The sequence below is a fragment of the Pagrus major genome, chromosome 5, assembly GCF_040436345.1.
Source record: "Pagrus major chromosome 5, Pma_NU_1.0".
Taxonomy (NCBI): domain Eukaryota; kingdom Metazoa; phylum Chordata; class Actinopteri; order Spariformes; family Sparidae; genus Pagrus; species Pagrus major.
The window spans coordinates 36,653,528-36,670,554 of NC_133219.1; the positions used below are offsets into that span (position 1 = coordinate 36,653,528).

A 17,027-nucleotide genomic window follows, 5' to 3' on the forward strand; every position below is an offset into this window, starting at 1 on the left:
AAGGTCACTGTCAATGGACACGGTGTCAAAACTCAACACAGGCACTCCTGTAAAAGAAACAAGCCTCTAATCACTGTTTGTAGTGAATGAATGTGCTGGAGGATAAGCTGGACTGTGCTTTCTGATGAGGTGTAATCTGTGTGTGGTACCTGCCAAACACCTGGCCTTAGGAGAACGGTTGCTGTTCTGCTGCCGGGTTTCGTGTTCTGTCACATCCTCTGTTCTGTAAGAGACTGGAAGAGGAGGGAGGCAAAACAAAGGAGTATAGGAATAAAGGTCTAGAGGCAGGCTGCTGTGATGTAGAGGCTGCAAACTATAATCCACAATACAACACTGCTGTTGCAAACAATATCTACAATATACATGTACTACTCCTACAAGCTTACTGTACTCACTGTTGCCATCATCACCACGCCTCTGTTGTGTGTTGTATCTCTCACTAGCATGTGATATATTTACTCCATAGCTGTCAGAACGTTGCTCTCTTTGACGTGGCTTGTTCGACAGGGAATACTGAGCAGTCTCTGTGCCTTTACTACTTTTGAACGTCGTTGCTGTTCCTCTTCCATCAACATTGAGAACACTTTGACCCTTTTGTTCACACCGGTAAGTGTCACAGTCAGATATTTCTGTCCTCTGAGCCTCTTCCGCTTTATCTAGTTGCAGTAAATTACACTCTGGCAATGCCAATTCGACCATCTCGTCTGTGAAGCGTCTGACAAAGTCCTCAGTGCAGATGCTGTCTGAAGCAGGGTGGGTTTCTGCAGCCATCCTTCCTTCGTTACAGGTTTCTCCAAGCAGCCTCTCCAGCCTCCAGATAACTTGCTCCCTCTGAGACTCCATTTCCTCTTTGTCTCTTGTCCTTCTGTCTAACTTCTCTTTAGTTACCTTGTGAGTGACAGGAGCTTCCCTGCAGACTGTGTTTTTCTCTGGGGGATGAGAACATTTTGAGAAGAATTTGACTTGGAAACAGTTAGAAATCCCAATTTTCCTGTAATATACTGTTATTGAAATATCACCTGATGTTTGCTCCATCGTAAGGGTGTGTATCAAATCAAGACCAGACATGGGAGTGTCATTTGTTTGAGTTGTGCTCCCAAGGCCTGTGTCTTTGCTCAGAGATTGACTCCACTGAAATGGAGCTAGAAAAAAAAATCAAAAACACAAATTATCACCTGAAAAAAAAAAAGGTACAAGGTGTGTTATGACATCAATTACCTGCATGGCTGCTATCAAGCTCTCTGGACTGATGTTTCTGGGGCCGGACCTGCGTACATTAAATCACACGTACTGCTTAAAAATGGATTTCTGATTACATGTATATATACATAAGTAAAAACACTGCATTCAAAATCTTACTTTTACGTAAAAATACAACAGCATGAACATCAAAGCATACTGAGGAGTTCTTAATCTATTTATCTGTTTATGATTCCTTTTATTTGATGTCGTCTTACCGTCCTTTATTGCTTTTATTTGTTTATTGTTCATTTATTTATTTATCTTTGATCTTGATGTCGATGTTGTCTTCTTATCATTTTTTATTGATGTTATTTTTTATTTATCTCTATATATTTATATATCTATATTTATTTGCATTGTTTTTTGTGTGATTTTGCCTGTTTTATTGCTTTTACTTGCTTTACTTGCAATTACTCATATTGACATTTTGTGTTTTACCTTCTCCTTAGACTGTTGAGTGTTTATTCTGTAACATTGTCCTCCTGAGTTTTCTGCTTTTTCTTGACGTCAAAGCACTTTGTAAACTTTGTTTTTAAAGGTGCTTTATAAAAAAAGTTATTATTATTATTATTATTAATATTATTATGAATAAATAAAGTTATTATTAAAGTACCAAAAGTTAAAGTTATCATTATGCAGAATAGCAACATGGGAAATCATGCACATATTATATTATTGGCTTATAATTATTGATGTGAACATCACTTTAATGTTGCAGCTGTGTGGTGGGGCTCATCATCCTTAGCATAGCTTAACCTTTAATGATATATCATCATTTATTAGTTTATTCATATTTTGTAGTGAAAATCCAAATATGCAAAGTAACTTCTGCAGAATTTTGCCTCTAAAATGTGAAGTTGAAGTAGGAAGTGGCATAAAATGACACAGACAGACAGAGTGAAAATCACAGACCTGCAGTTGACCGAGCTGAGCGTCGAGAGCATCCAGGAGAAGGTCACAGTGGTCCAGTTTGAGAGGTGGGGAGTCCAGACCAAACACAGCGCTGCTGTCATTCAGATCTGTGATTGCAGACAAAAGGGTCATCAAGAGTGGGTGCAAACTCCTGAGCACTGGTGAGATATAACTGATGTAGATATACTGCTTATAAAAAAAAAACCTCAGACCAGTATAAAGCAGCTCATCTGCGTCCTCTGCATCTCTCTTTGCTCGGTCATCTCTGTCAGCCATTTCCTGTTGCTGAGGACAAGTATGCAGACGTGCAGCAGTACCAAACAGACACAACATCTCACAGTGGTCAAGGCTGACCGGGCGGTCATAAGGAGTGGGGGGTTTATGTTGCTCAGTTGTCCAGGAAACCAGGACAATTTAGCTCGTTAGCTAGCCGACCTGACTTCTTTTCACTGAGAGGACTGTAAATTCCTGTGCCTGCTTGCCTTCCTGCCTCTCCCACTGCCCAAAATGAACGTTAACTGAAGCAGCGGTACACTTTAATACTGCAGCACAGGACTCTTCCTCTCATATGCTCAGCGAGGTCTGACTGAAGAGCATAAACCTTCTTAGTAGGCCTATGAAAGGCTATTTTTCTCAGCCCAGACTGCTCAGAATAATTTCACATTATTAATTCACGTTATTATTATGCAGTCACATGAAAACAGACAAATATCAGGAGCTGTAAAACCCTGACCTAATGTCATTGGTAGCTCAGATTACTTTAACATTATTAATCCTTTATAATTAGCGTATACATGCCTGAAAACAAACTGCTAGCTTAAATCACAGAAGCTAGTCTGTCTGAAACTCCCTGCTGACTTCTCATTAGTATGAAAACAGACAAATAATATCACGTGTGCCATTCTGAAATCCTTCCACCACCGCTGTGTGCCCGCTGCCTCGAACATTTTGACTTTAAAAACTATTTAAACTTACTTTCAGGGACAGACGCGGAGGCTTTCAGTCGATGCTGAACTTGAGGCGCTCAGCTCTGCCGCTCTGCCGCCTGATTGACAGGAGCGTCAGTTGGTCGTCATGGAAACGGTCAAACAGCTCGAGACCGGTACTGCCGCGCGCACTGCGGATATATTAGCGCCACCGGAAGCACAGGAGAGAGCAGCAGGGCCATTATTATAATACTCCTCCTCCTCCTCCTCCTTCTTCTTCTTCTTCTTCTTCTTCTTCTTCTTCTTCTTCTTCTTCTTCTTCTTCTTCTTCTTCTTCTTCTTCTTCTTCTTCTTCTTCTTCTTCTTCTTCTTCTTCTTCTTCTTCTTCTTCTTCTTCTTCTTCTTCTTCTTCTTCTTCTTCTTCTTCTTCTTCTTCTCCTCCTCCTCCTCCTCCTCCTCCTCCTCCTCCTCCTTCTTCTTCTCCTCCTTCTTCTCCTTCTTCTTCTTCTTCTTCTTCTTCTTCTTGTTTTTCTCCTTCTTGTTGGTGTTGTTTTCCTCCTTCTCCTTCTCCTTCTCCTTCTCCTCCTTCTCCTTCTCCTTGTTTTTCTCCTTCTTGTTGGTGTTGTTTTCCTCCTTCTCCTCCTTCTCCTTCTCCTCCTTCTTCTCCTTCTCCTTCTCCTTCTCCTCCTTCTCCTCCTCCTCCTTCTTCTTCTCCTCCTCCTTCTTCTTCTTGTTTTTCTCCTTCTTCTTCTTCTTGTTGTTGTTTTTCTCCTTGTTGTTGTTGTTGTTGTTGTTTTTCTTCTTGTTTTTCTCCTTCTTCTTCTTGTTTTTCTCCTTCTTCTTCTTCTTGTTGTTGTTTTTCTCCTTGTTGTTGTTGTTGTTGTTGTTTTTCTTCTTGTTTTTCTCCTTCTTCTTCTTGTTTTTCTCCTTCTCCTCCTCCTTCTTTTTGTTTTTCTCCTTCTCCTCCTCCTCCTCCTCCTCTTTCTACTTGTTTTTCTCCTTCTCCTCCTCCTCCTCCTCCTTCTTCTTCTTCTTGTTTTTCTCCTTCTTCTTCTTCTTGTTGTTTTCCTCCTTCTTCTCCTCCTTCTTCTTGTTTTTCTTCTTCTCCTTCTTCTTGTTTTCCTCCTTCTTCTCCTCCTCCTCCTTCTTCTTGTTTTTCTTCTTCTCCTTCTTCTTCTTCTTGTTTTTCTCCTTCTTCTCCTCCTCCTCCTTCTTCTATTTGTTTTTCTCCTTCTTCTTCTTCTTGTTTTTCCCCCTTGTTGTTGTTGTTTTTCTTCGTTTTTCTCCTTCTTCTTCTTCTTGTTTTTCTCCTTCTCCTCCTCCTCCTTCTCCTTCTTCTTGTTTTTCTCCTTCTCCTCCTCCTCCTTCTTCTTGTTTTTCTCCTTCTCCTTCTCCTCCTCCTCCTCCTCCTTCTTCTTGTTTTTCTCCTTCTCCTTCTTCTCCTTCTTCTTGTTTTTCTTCTTCTTCTTCTTCTCCTCCTTGTTTTTCTTCTTCTCCTCCTTGTTTTTCTTCTTCTCCTCCTTCTTGTTTTTCTCCTTCTCCTTCTTCTTCTTATCATTATTACTGTTGTTGTTATGATTGTTGTTAGTTATTATTATTTATTATTATCCTTTTATGTGACATCTTACTGTCCTTTATTGCTTTTATTTATTTATTGTAATCTATTCATCTTTTATTGTTTTTACTGTAACATCACAACATCCTGAGGAGATAACACTTGCAGAATCAGCCACTTCTTTTAAATCACTTCTTAAAACCCACTTCTACTTCAAGTATCTAAAATTAGACATCAGAAGTCATTTTCTGGCAGTAAATGTACTTGAAGTGGCATCAGACAACTTTTCCTCTTCCCCTGGTGTCATCGTTGGCGCCGCTGTTGCAGAGACAACTGGATCGTTTCCACCTTGTCATCAATTATTCCATATCCATTAGACTGTGCAATCAACATTTACTTCATTTTATTTGCTTTGTTTGTTTGTCTAAAGTACAATTATATTATTTATTATTTTGTACACCTACTGAAACTGTACTGCACTGCATTGTGTAGCTTCCTACAAGGTCTAGGCTTACTATATTGTTTTTTCTTCCTTAAGTAGTCTTCACAAAAGCTGTTTGTTTTTTTTGCGCCATTGTTATGAATTAAAGTCACATTTTTGTGACACCATTGATTGACAACCAAGCAAATCTTCCAGATGTTGTGGAGAGAGAAATAAAGTAGACAGATATCCAATGTCAACAGTAACAACTTTATTATCTTCTTTTTTCATTATTTGTCTTTGTTGTTTAAAGACAATGTTATATGAGTATAAATTAAGGGGAAAAAAATAGACAATTTAAAATTAAAAAAGAAGCAAAACCTCAGTTGAATCTGCAGTTACACCTGAATACACCTACGTGTATCTGGGGAGTAAAAGTAAAGGCAGGTCAGTCACCTTTGACCTCCTGTACCAGGCCGCTGTTGTGATGTGTCTCATAGCTCTCACCCATCACGACGAAGCCGCGAGTCACAGTCCAAGGAGAAGCAGGGTTCAGTTTAGACAAGGCAAGACAAACCTCCCCCGTCTTTGTTAGTTCACTTCGAGCGAGGAGGAAATGTGTGTCGCACATGCAACACAAACAGTATGAAAAACACAAACGTAAGAGTAATGGCACCCATGAGAAGGTAGAAATCAGAAAAGAAAAGAAAAAGCATAAAAATTAAAGCTAAAAAAAGAAATCACACCGTAGTGAATTAAGAGTTGGGTGAGTTGAAATGAGAGAAACAATGAGAGGGGGTTTACATTAGATCCCTCCGAGATCGGGAAGGCAGATGAAGAGGTTGTTTTTACTCTACAGTACACTCTCCACGTACACTTTGGTTGTTTTTTTTCCCTTTCTGCGTGAGGCCGACAACTGTTCTGTTAGAAGCAACAACAGCCGTGAACTGACACATCTGTACGCCCCACCGCGTTATTGCTACAGCCGTCACGACACTGTACACACCCTCACTGGGGCAACTTCAGTAGGCGAGTCACCATCAAGTACTGAGGTCAACGTTATTTGGAAATACATTGATTAAAACGTAAGATGAGCTCTACGCTATCATTCAAAATATAACTCGTATTCTCAAATATAAAATCATCTCAAAAACAATATATTAAAGTAAATCTCTAGTAACCTCGAGTCGATCGCTGAGAGAGGAAATCACAGACTGACCACCGCCGTTCATCAGTGTTCTCTGTTCTGTCACGACGATTTTCAAGATAGATAAAATGAAACATCTTGCTGCAACAGTGTCCGTCCTTCTACGTGACACTCTCGATATGATTTTAAGTGTACACAACCTCTATCAATAGCTCGTACATGAGGCAGGTAGACAAGACGAGAACCAAAGAAGTAATCAGAAAAAATGAAGGCATTGTTTGACTTTTTGGAAGAAGAAAAAAAAAAGAGAAAAGCTTATCCGCTATTTCTTGGGCCAAAAGTTAAGTGAGAAGATTGAACTACAACCTTTGTTGTCTTTACAGTGAATATAAAGCTAGAGCTAACAGCTGGTTAGCTTAGCTTAGTCTAAAGACTGGAGGGAAACTGCGATCCTGGCTCTGTCTGAAGGCAGAGCGCCTCTAAAGCTCACTAACTCATGTTATATCTTGTTTGTGTGATTTGCAGTAGAGCAGATTCCCACTATACGATTATCACGGCAAAACAAATTCACAGTCACGATATTACTGTGATATGTATCTAAAAATTGACCAAAGAATCAGTCAAATACATCTTTAAGTTTCTTTACTGTGTGTTTTGTCTCTTTTTTGGCAAATAGATTTCACTCAACACGAGTGTAGGGAGGTGGAGAGAGAGTCTTTACCTGTAGCTATAAAAACTTGTACAAAAAGAAAAATAAAGACACTTAATTAAGATGAAAAGGCGACCAGATGAACTGATAAACAAAAGATCCACAAGGCAAAAACATCTGCCATCAAAACAATGTCAAGATATCATCATATCTGTATTATTCACATGATTTTTAATACAATTTGTTGAAAACCCAAAGTCTAAAAAGAACAAGTTGCAGAGCTGTGATTTAAGTTAAACAAACAGGATAAAATGTTTTAATTCAACATTTGGATTTATTTCCTTGGGACAGAGCCACGCTAGCTGTTTCCCTCAGTTTCCAGTCTTAATGCTAAGCTAAGCTAACAATCTGCTCTCTCTGGCCTAGCGATGCAAACATTAAGCTTCCATCTGCTGCTGTTCAACAACTGGACCAACCAACATCAGTTTTTATCGAATGTCTTTTTGTATTGTTTAAATTACAAATTCCTTGTATTAATTTCTCATGCAGGTATTCTGTATTTCATTTTGGTTTATTTGATAAGCAAGTATTTGTAATTTGTAGCGAGATACTGTTTGATGCATTTGTGCCCATCTCTGATTGTCGGTTAACACATTTGGTTAAAGTCTTAATTGATTAATGATTAATCACCATAAAGACGTGAGAGGTGTTTCAATCTTCTCTTCAACTTTCTGATTTTACAAAAAGCAAAAGTGCGTTTCTAAGAATGTTGAATTGCTCCTTTAAGCGTGTCATTCTGGACAAAAGATTCAGTGATCGATCAAACTGTGCTCATGACAACCACAAATCAAAAAAAGCATTAAAACGTGTGATGTAAATGGGTAGAAGAAGCATCTTCTGTGCAAAAACTAAACATCAATCATCATTAATTTCATTATCAAATCATTAACTCACTGATGAACAATCTCACAGATAAACATTTTACATTTTATTAGCTCATCTTAAGATGCTGAAAACCTCCTTCAGTCTGTGTATTTACGTCTTTTCCAGTGCATTTTATACATCTTTATGGCCTGCACATCGGAGGAGCTGTTGATCTATGAAATCATCACTGAACCACGGTTACTAATGTGCTAGTATCAAGGACTCTATAAAAAATATCTTCAGTGTGTTAAGACAGTTTTTTTTTTTTTTGAAATATAAAACAAGAAATCTGCAGCCAAATTGAGGAAGTTAACATCCGTCTTAGCAGAATCAATCTGGATTAAAAGTTATGATTACAGCAAATCCTTCAGGCTCATTCAGTCAGTTTTTTTTTGTTTGTTTTTTTCAGATTTGACCTTCTGCTGTACAGATAACTTAATACTCAGATTAGTATAATTATTCTTCATTTTACAATATCATTCGTTTATCACAAAATATTCACACAAATGGACCAGACGGTAGATACAATACGTCCAGCCTTGAATTCTACATTCCTAACAATAATTACAAAAAGAAAATACTAACTGGTTTTCAAAACTCTTGTCACCGGAGACGTGTAGTGCACAGGTCAGGGGACTCTTTCCCTTGTTCAGCCGATCAAAAGGCAAAAGACTGAGGGTACCTTCGTGAGCTGATCCCAGATCAGCATGCCTACAAACACTGAGTGAAAGGACTACAGATGTGAGCTGTGTTGAGACTGGAGCGGGCAGCTGTGGCCGGAGCTGACCGTACAAGAGGTGTGCTGCAGGAACCAGCCCTGTCTGCTTTCTAAAACCTCCTGTCAGCTGGAGCCACGCTGCACTGGTTCTACTGGTTCTACTGGGAACATCTGAACTACAAGCTAATGACTGATAGAGGCTGTGGAGCTAGTGCACACTGCAGAAACCAACATGATGCTGGATGTTCTGTACCGGGTGGTTATTACTGAATGTCTCAGTGATTTGATGCTGACTTTCTACTTTGTATGATCACTGAGGACGATGGCAACAAGGATATGTGTTGCTATGGGAGAGCACCAGAGGACAAGGTAAAGTACGGAGGGAAGTTTTCTCAACATCAACAAAGAGATATGTACTACAGTCACCTATGGTCAACCACAGTGAAAAGTGCGTATTCAGATCTTTGATGGAGGTTCCTACTTGAGTGTTACGTGTTACAACTAAAGGATCGACTACTGCAGGATTTTACTCATCAGAATCACAAATGGAAGTCGTCTGAAGCGTGTTAAGATGACTCAAATGCATCAAAGCATTGAGGCCATTTATATCTAAAATATATGAGTAAGCAGTCATTGCACCTCTACGTGGACTATAGTCTAACTGACTACTACAGGCTGTCATTTCATGGATCGAGAGGGAAACCCCCAACATTCACACCCAGAAAATAAAATGTATTTCATTAGTTCAGATACACCAGCCTCTGAAAGAGATCTGACTAGAGCTGCAACTATTAGTCAATTAATCGATTAATCAATCATAAGAAAATGAATTGCCGGCATCAATTATTCATCATTTAATCGTTTACGTTATTTTTTTTAGCAAAAATGTCCAACATTTTCTCGTTTCAACCTCTTAAATGTGACGTTTTTCTGCTTTATGATAGTAAATGAAGAGTTGTTGATTTTTAGACTGTTCGTTGGACAGAAGAAGTAATTTCCCACAAATTGTCTGCAATTTTATAGACTTAACGATCAATCGATTAATGGTGAAAATAATCAGAAATGTAGCCTGAGTTGCAGCCCTAGATCTGACCAATCAAATATCAACCGTAAAGTGTTGAAAATGTAATAAATAAGACACTGCGTAGTAAATTATTATATGAACGAATACAGACAAAATACAGTAAATATATATAAAAAATATATCATCCTAATTGTAGAGTAATCCAATACATTTAATAAAAAGGCTCATTAATTTGAAATGTTATTTCATCTGGCTTATTTTCACAGTGACGGTTTGCTGCTCCTCGAGTTGTATTTCTTTCCAGCAGTTTTATATAAAAGTCCTTTTCCAAAGTGAGTTTTTTTAAAAAAAATATTAATTTACTTATCATGTTACTAAATAAAGAGACTTTGCCTATGAGCCCATTCAGAACAAAGCCAATCACATTCCTGGCTCTGACCCACTCGTCTTGAGACTTTCTGATTCAAAAGAAATTCACAAAACTGACTTGCGAAAAGTGATTGTAAAAATAAGCAGCATTAAATAACATTTCTGCAAAACATGTATTGGATTATTTCACAACAGTGTTTTTACCTAGTTTGTCTGTAATCATTTATACTCACATCATTTTCAGAATGTCTTTTTTATTAAAATTAATTTTAAACACTTTGCGTCTGCATAACTGACAATAAAATCTAACAGACAGGAATTTCCAGAAACCATTTTCAGGCTTCAGCCTCTTTCATGAGCAACTAAAAGGGCCAAATGATGAGCACTTGAAGTCGTTCCCATGAAGAGAAAGAGGGGAACTAATTTAAGATTTATGAAGTAGGTCTAATAAAATCTCAATTGTGCTGAATAAAGCGGAGGATGAGGACATTTTTCTTGCAACCTTCACACATGTGCCCGTTTATGACTTTTCTCCTCGTTGGCTGTCAGTCTGTAACCGTGAGCAGCTCTGATATGGGTTTCTGTCTAATCAGTAAAACTCTTATATGGGGTGAACACAGAAAAGTGCATTGTGGGTAGGATTTAGAGAGCACCTGATTTTAGGAGTGTGCAGGTGCTATCATTGTGTGGTCTCCACACATTACCTCACTGCTGTTTCAGTGTCAAAGGGGACTACTCGGGGAACGCCCCTTCACTTTCCCCACAGTAAAAACAGAATGAGAGTGCACATTTGGAGGTACAGTGTAAGCCGAGAGTGTGTGAAACGTACACATTCTCGTGCTCACAAAGGTCCACATGGTGCTCATAAGCCAGCTACGCCCCACTGCTTCAGGACCAGAGCTAGAGCAGTTCCCTGTCCGATGAGGTTAGGAGTGATCCGGGTGGAGTTCCTGGGTTAGAAGATGTCAGGACACATGCTCCAGTCCTGTCTGTCCTTCGCCTCCCAGTAACCTCCCTTGTACACAAAGTTTGTCTCTCCAGTGATTGAGTCCCTCCTCTGGTGAAACCACAACGGCTGGTAGCCTTCGTATTCTCGGCCTGCAGGAGGAAGAACAGGTGTTACTCTGTTGGTCTGTTTCACTTCATCGCACACTTGTGGAGAAGCCACACTTGCAGGCAATTCACCGAGCGATCAATTTCACCTTCATATATATGCATATATATGGGAAGCAATCAATCAGTGTTCACTGCATTTGGGATAGCGCCAAATGTGAACTGAGCTCATGTAAAGATGAACAAGTTGAACTCAGAAGCATCAATAAAATACAAATTAGCACAATAAGTGCGTAGTGAAAGACCTGGATCAATCATGGTGAAGGACAAGATCAAAATCGAAGATTTGGGACTCCCTGAACTGAATAATTCATCTGTTTAATACAGAAACAAAACAGCTTTCTGATGTGTCAACATTTGTAGAAATGTAATGGTCTGAACTACTGGTTCCCAACCTCGTGGTCGCCAAAGCTTCGCAGTACGGAAGACTGAAACTGGCAAAAACAAAAATAAATCATAAAATAAATTAATAAATGGCTCAATAAATACGGAAATATGCCATTACAGGCACCAAAATGAATACTTAAAACAAATGTAGGCATTGTTTATAAAATGTGACATAAATTGATATTTCTGTTTTAATTTGCTTCTGTAGTTATTTTCCTTTGTATCGACTCCCCTATTTATTTACATTCCCATTTGTTTTACCACTTTTTAAAAAATAATTTCTTCATTTATATATCTATTAATGTGTTGTCTTCAAAATGGAAAAGGAAAAAGAACACAGAAATAAATAAGTAAATAAATACATTTAAAAATGAATTTTAAAAAATAGAAAGTAATCAAACGGGAATTAATATAAAGGCGGATAAATACAGAAGCAAATTAAAACAGATAGATCAACTTATTTCATATTTTATGAATCAAATAATGCATACATTTATTCATTATTGTCAGAAAGAGAAAAATATCAGGAAAACTCATCTCAGATGCGATATGCATGAGGAAAAATTAGATCAAGAACATTTTCAAATCGCTCATTTTACACAGACCCCCTGCAGTTATTGTGTTCAATATTTGGGTAATTGTACAGTTGATCAGGTATTTTGTAATGTTGTTGTTCTGCATTGATTGTAATGTGATATGTCCATAAAATATGTCACCTAGTCAGTTTACTTAATGATAGAAAAGGGGTCCCTGAAGGTAAAAAGGTTGGGAACCACTGGTCTAAACTCAAAACAGCTTTTTAAATGTTCCATTTATTAAAAAAGATAATGTTTATTTAACTTAAGTGAAGAAAAGCATAACGTTTTCTTGTTAACTGTTGGCCCCCTCACTTCCCAAATAGACAGGATGACAATGCCGTGCAAATGAATCACTTGCTAATGTGGCTTCACCATAAAACACTGAGACTTGCAGACTTTAGAGTCGTGTGTGTGTTGTCTCATGTATAATATATTATTGAGGCCAGTTCTACATGAAAATGTCACATGTATGCAGGAAAAAGTCGTATGTTTTTCCTGAGTCATTATCTGGAGAAGTTGACATGAGAAGGGGGAATCATGCACACAGAGGCAGACCACACAGAGGACACACAGAGGATGGTGTGTGTGTGTGTGTGTGTGTGTGTGTGGGAGTGATGCACAACAGAGGGGCACAGGGCAACCCCCACTCACCAGAGTCATAATCACACTCTGATCACCAATAGAGGGAGGAAAAGAAAGACAAGTCATGGGTACATCGAATACAGTCTAGCCTACGCACAACACACTCACACACAGGAATGACACCGGGATGAAAAGTTCCCGCTGAGTTCTCCGTAAAGTTCTGCCCGGCTTCTACTACACAAAGCTCCTCTTAGCTCTTTTGTGCTAAGCCATGCCGTCTGACCTGCAACTACTTACTTAGACATCAAGTACTCATACATATTAATGAAAGAAATCATGTTTATAACTTTACATCGGCTACTTATCATTCACTTTATATAATGCTTTGGTTCGAGGTCTTTCTTGACATGCAACTATGAACTGCCTCTGAGTTTAAACACAGCATACTGCAGACGCATATAAATATGTGAGGCTTGCATAAGAGTTCTGAAGGGTGGAAAACCAGCTGGTTCTGGAAATATTTTATTTTTTACTATATATTTATGTTACTCCTAACATTTGAATTATTTCAATCATGAGCTTCTGTCAGTTCGGTACGGGAGGTGGCGCTTATATTTCGCTACTCATGGGCCTCAGCAGCCATTGCCAGAGAAAAGGGTAATCTTTGAGTGGTCTTTCACTCAGAGACCACACTTCCTGTTCTCCATTTCATACCGTCATCCAGAGCGTCTGTGGCCTCCGCTTCCCTCCTCCTCCGCACTGCTCTTTGTTTTTCCTCCAGCCTCTGTTTCTCTGAGTTCGCCTCGTCCCATCGGCCGTCCTCCATCAGCTTCTGGTCTGGTCTCAGACGGCTGTCGGTCATTCCCACGCCTTCCTCCTGCTCATTCAGGGTCAGTGCCAGCGCGGAGAAGTAGTACATGTTCTCAGCGTTCTCTCTGAAGAGGAAATTGACGACAATGTGATGCTCTGCAATCATAATATTGACTAAACATTGCAGCTGTTATACAACTACAGTGACTCATATATTGTGATGTTCGGCCTCATGAGGCTGATGAGACGAGCGCTTACGGGAGCGGGTATTTCTTCCACAGCAGTTTGGGGGACAACGTCTGATAGACCGTCTTCTGCTTGCCCTCTGATCCACTGCCCCCTCGGCTGCTCTGAACAATCTTGGCACTCTCTATTTTATCATCCCACGTACCAGAGAGGATGAAGTGAGCCTGGCCCCCACTGTCTGCCACCACACCTGTCACCTGGAAAGAGCAGAACGGACTCAGAAAATATTGCACGGATACTACAGGAAATAAAGAAACTGAAGCATGCTATCTAGCCTCGGTGGGGCACCAGTACATTTCCATTAACTCATCCTAAATCATTCACAACCAAGGAAGTGCCCCAGTTTTAGGTCACCGCTACTGACTCCAAAGGAGGTTATCTCAATGCAATGTGACAACACACAGCAAGCCGCTATATTACACTACAGTGACAACTGATTTATGTGTTGGTACTGTCCAGCAGGGGGCAGCATCTCACAAAAAATACCCCCCTCATTGTATGACATCATGCTAGAGTCTCATATCGGTGTGGAAAGGAAGAATTTACCTTCCGAGGAACATCCCTGGAGAAATAACTGTAGGGAGAGAACTTGAGCTGGCAGGTCTCTTTGGTCCTGTGATTCACAATCTCAATGTCCCCCGACTGCAGAAAAACAGATACAGTAATGCAAAGAGTGAGAACGATAAACACACACAGAGAATAACAGCATATCAAAGCTATTTATTCACACTGTGTTAACGGTAGAGACGAGAAAGAACATCTTTATTATAAGCGATATAGTCCTATATGAACAAGATATCTGCTTAAGTCAGATCATACTGTTCATTTCACGAGAGAATTCGTAGAGAACTGAGAGAAACGCAGACGTGTTGTTTGTTCTTCCAGCACAAGCATGCGGGGTGACATGATAAACATTTACCTTTCAAGTCTCACACATTTTTTGTCTTTCGCAGCATCTAACAGCTACAAAATTAAAATATCCAGGACGCATAAAATAGAAAGTGCTGCCATTCTTATTCAGATATAATCTCCTTTCCTGACGGCACTGTCTTGTTGCAGTGGATGGCAGTAGAGAAGACAGCAGCAGTTTCTAGAGTTTGGTACGGGGTTGTTTGGCTGACCCCGTTCTGCACCAGAGGGCGGCAGAGTGGCAGAGTGATGCACGGAGGCCGGCGAGAGAAAGCAAAAACAATAAAGACTGAAAATGTGTAAATATTGGTGAAACTTCTTCTTAGTGGACAAACTGAAGTTGGAGAGAGGAACTTGTATCAGTGCGGAGGCGGGATTGTTTCTGGTGGACTAGTATCTCAAATGCCGACAGCAAAAATAACTTACAGCTTATTTGGAGAAAGTTTTGTTCGATGTTGTTGCTAGTCGGGCTGAACTGCAATGTATCGTAACTTTTTAAAATTAAAACTGGGCACCGAAAAAGTAACACCGCAACAATCCAATGTAAACATGTTAACAATGGACGTTTCACAAAAACAACATGGTCTCTAGTTTAGTTGGTGGACTCCATTTCTGAACTAACACTAGCCACTGTTGCTCTCTGTTAGCAGAGCGGAGAGAGGCACTGAGACAAGGCAACCAAGAAGTCACATCCTTTGGACTGTCGCGTAAAATACGACCAGAGTCCTTCACAAAAAAATATCCACAGTCCAGCAGCGTTAAACAGCTTAAACAAATCATCCACAGGCTTGTACAGGCGACCGAGAGTGACGGGGAAGGTCTCATTTTTCACGTCACGTTACAATCCGCTCACATGTGGCCAATAAAAAAGGGATTGATATAAGTTAATCACGACAAATTGTTACCTAGAGCCACTTTAAAAACACATCATCTGCTGTAAAATGCTGGAAGTACACAGAACTCCAGAGTACCTTTAATCACAAACATCAACTGTACAAGAAAATGCCATAAATATCCAGGAAATACTGGATATTTGTAAACTATTCAATATAATTAACTCATTATGCTTTAAGAGTGATAATTTTGCAACACTCCCTCATGCAAACACACACACTGAAGTGCAGCATAAGCAGAAACAGGAAAAAACAAGAATTACAACTCTAAACAAACAGAAACAATTCTGATCAGATACACAGACGTGCAGATGTGAAGCCCCCCTCCCCCGTCTAACTGGGCCATCTGGCAGAAAAAAGAGGCTGTTATTTTGGGGTGTTATTAGAGATCAAAGCTAAAGATAAATCCCTCGAGATTGTGAATCTCCGTATTCATGTTCTGTACGACTTGGCTCTGATTGCCTTCTCCCGCTCCGCTCTGCTCTGCTGGTCTATACCACACATTACTGCAACACGGGAGGGAAAACATCTATAGGTTACTGTGGAAGATCAGAGGCATCGAGGCGGGGCTGTGGGTTTGGAGCTCTCAATGAATGAATCATCACAAACAGACCTGATCAATCCACAGCTTGCCTACGATGATGTTGTGCACTGTGGAGGTGACCTTTCTCCACACGTAGTGGTTCCCGCTGGAGTGAAACTGCAGGTGAATGGCACCTGGGGAGGGGATAGTGAGAAAAGGCTATGAGAGAAGAGAAAAATCCCAACTTCCATGTGGCCAATCTTCAACTGCAGCCCTGAAAGTGATGTGTTAGGTTGTGTGTGTTTGCTTTTTTTGATTCAAACCCTGTTTGTGAACATGCATATAACACGGTTACTCCCTCTGCACAGGCGATACATTTCCACCTATTTCCAGCCTGACCTAACCCCGGAAGATTAATAACATGTATTTGACCGTAAATGCTTTCCACTTAAGAGTTTTTTCTATTACATGGCACCTCGCAGCAGCCGGGAAGTGAGAGAGGTCAGATAAATACCACCACATCCCTTGGCTGAACCTGCATCTATCAAATCTTTCATTTATCTGAGCCAACAGACCCCCTGCTCTCTGCCGCCCCAGCGCAATAGAGAGCTCCCTTTATACCCATACTTTATGTTCATGTCAGAGGGGTCATAAAACCATCCTGATTCATTCTCGCACCCTTTCCTCTGGCTTCAGATTATGTGGAGGCAGCACAGTCATCTACTATTCTCAAGTGGGAGTCTCTCTTCACTAAACTCCGCCTGTTGTGGCTGTTGAATTTGCATGATGGAGCCTTTATTCACACATATTGTTTGTTTGCTTCCCCCCTGCGTATGAAATGTCTCACCCAGAGGCATTATGGAGAGGTATTTGCCACGAAACTTGCTGGCGATGGTGATTTCCTGCCACAGGGTCCAGCCTCGTTGGGAAAACACATGATGCGCAGCTGCAGGGGGGTGATGGCTCACCTTAGAAGGAAGACAGACATTAAGTTAAAGAAGAATACAGGATATGTGTTTTATATAAGCAGCCAATGCTTAACAACTTGTTTGGAGAACATGACCTGACCTCGTGTGCACACACATCAGTGAGTACACAA

At 40.1% G+C, this 17,027-nt stretch overlaps 1 protein-coding gene across 2 annotated transcripts in view; it reads right to left on the bottom strand.

Annotated features, from left to right (window-relative positions):
* Window positions 1-5,312: 5,312 nt before the first annotated feature.
* osbp2b (oxysterol binding protein 2b) overlaps window positions 5,313-17,027 on the bottom strand; it is a 49,905-nt gene continuing 38,190 nt past the window's right edge. For both annotated transcript variants that reach the window (XM_073466548.1, XM_073466547.1), the window contains exons 9-14: window positions 16,776-16,896; window positions 16,019-16,122; window positions 14,150-14,245; window positions 13,616-13,800; window positions 13,262-13,482; window positions 5,313-10,985 (exon numbers count right to left, since the gene is read on the bottom strand). In XM_073466548.1, the coding sequence (XP_073322649.1) occupies window positions 10,843-10,985; window positions 13,262-13,482; window positions 13,616-13,800; window positions 14,150-14,245; window positions 16,019-16,122; window positions 16,776-16,896 (870 nt within the window). In that variant the 3' untranslated portion in view covers window positions 5,313-10,842. The remainder of the gene's footprint in view (window positions 10,986-13,261; window positions 13,483-13,615; window positions 13,801-14,149; window positions 14,246-16,018; window positions 16,123-16,775; window positions 16,897-17,027) is intronic.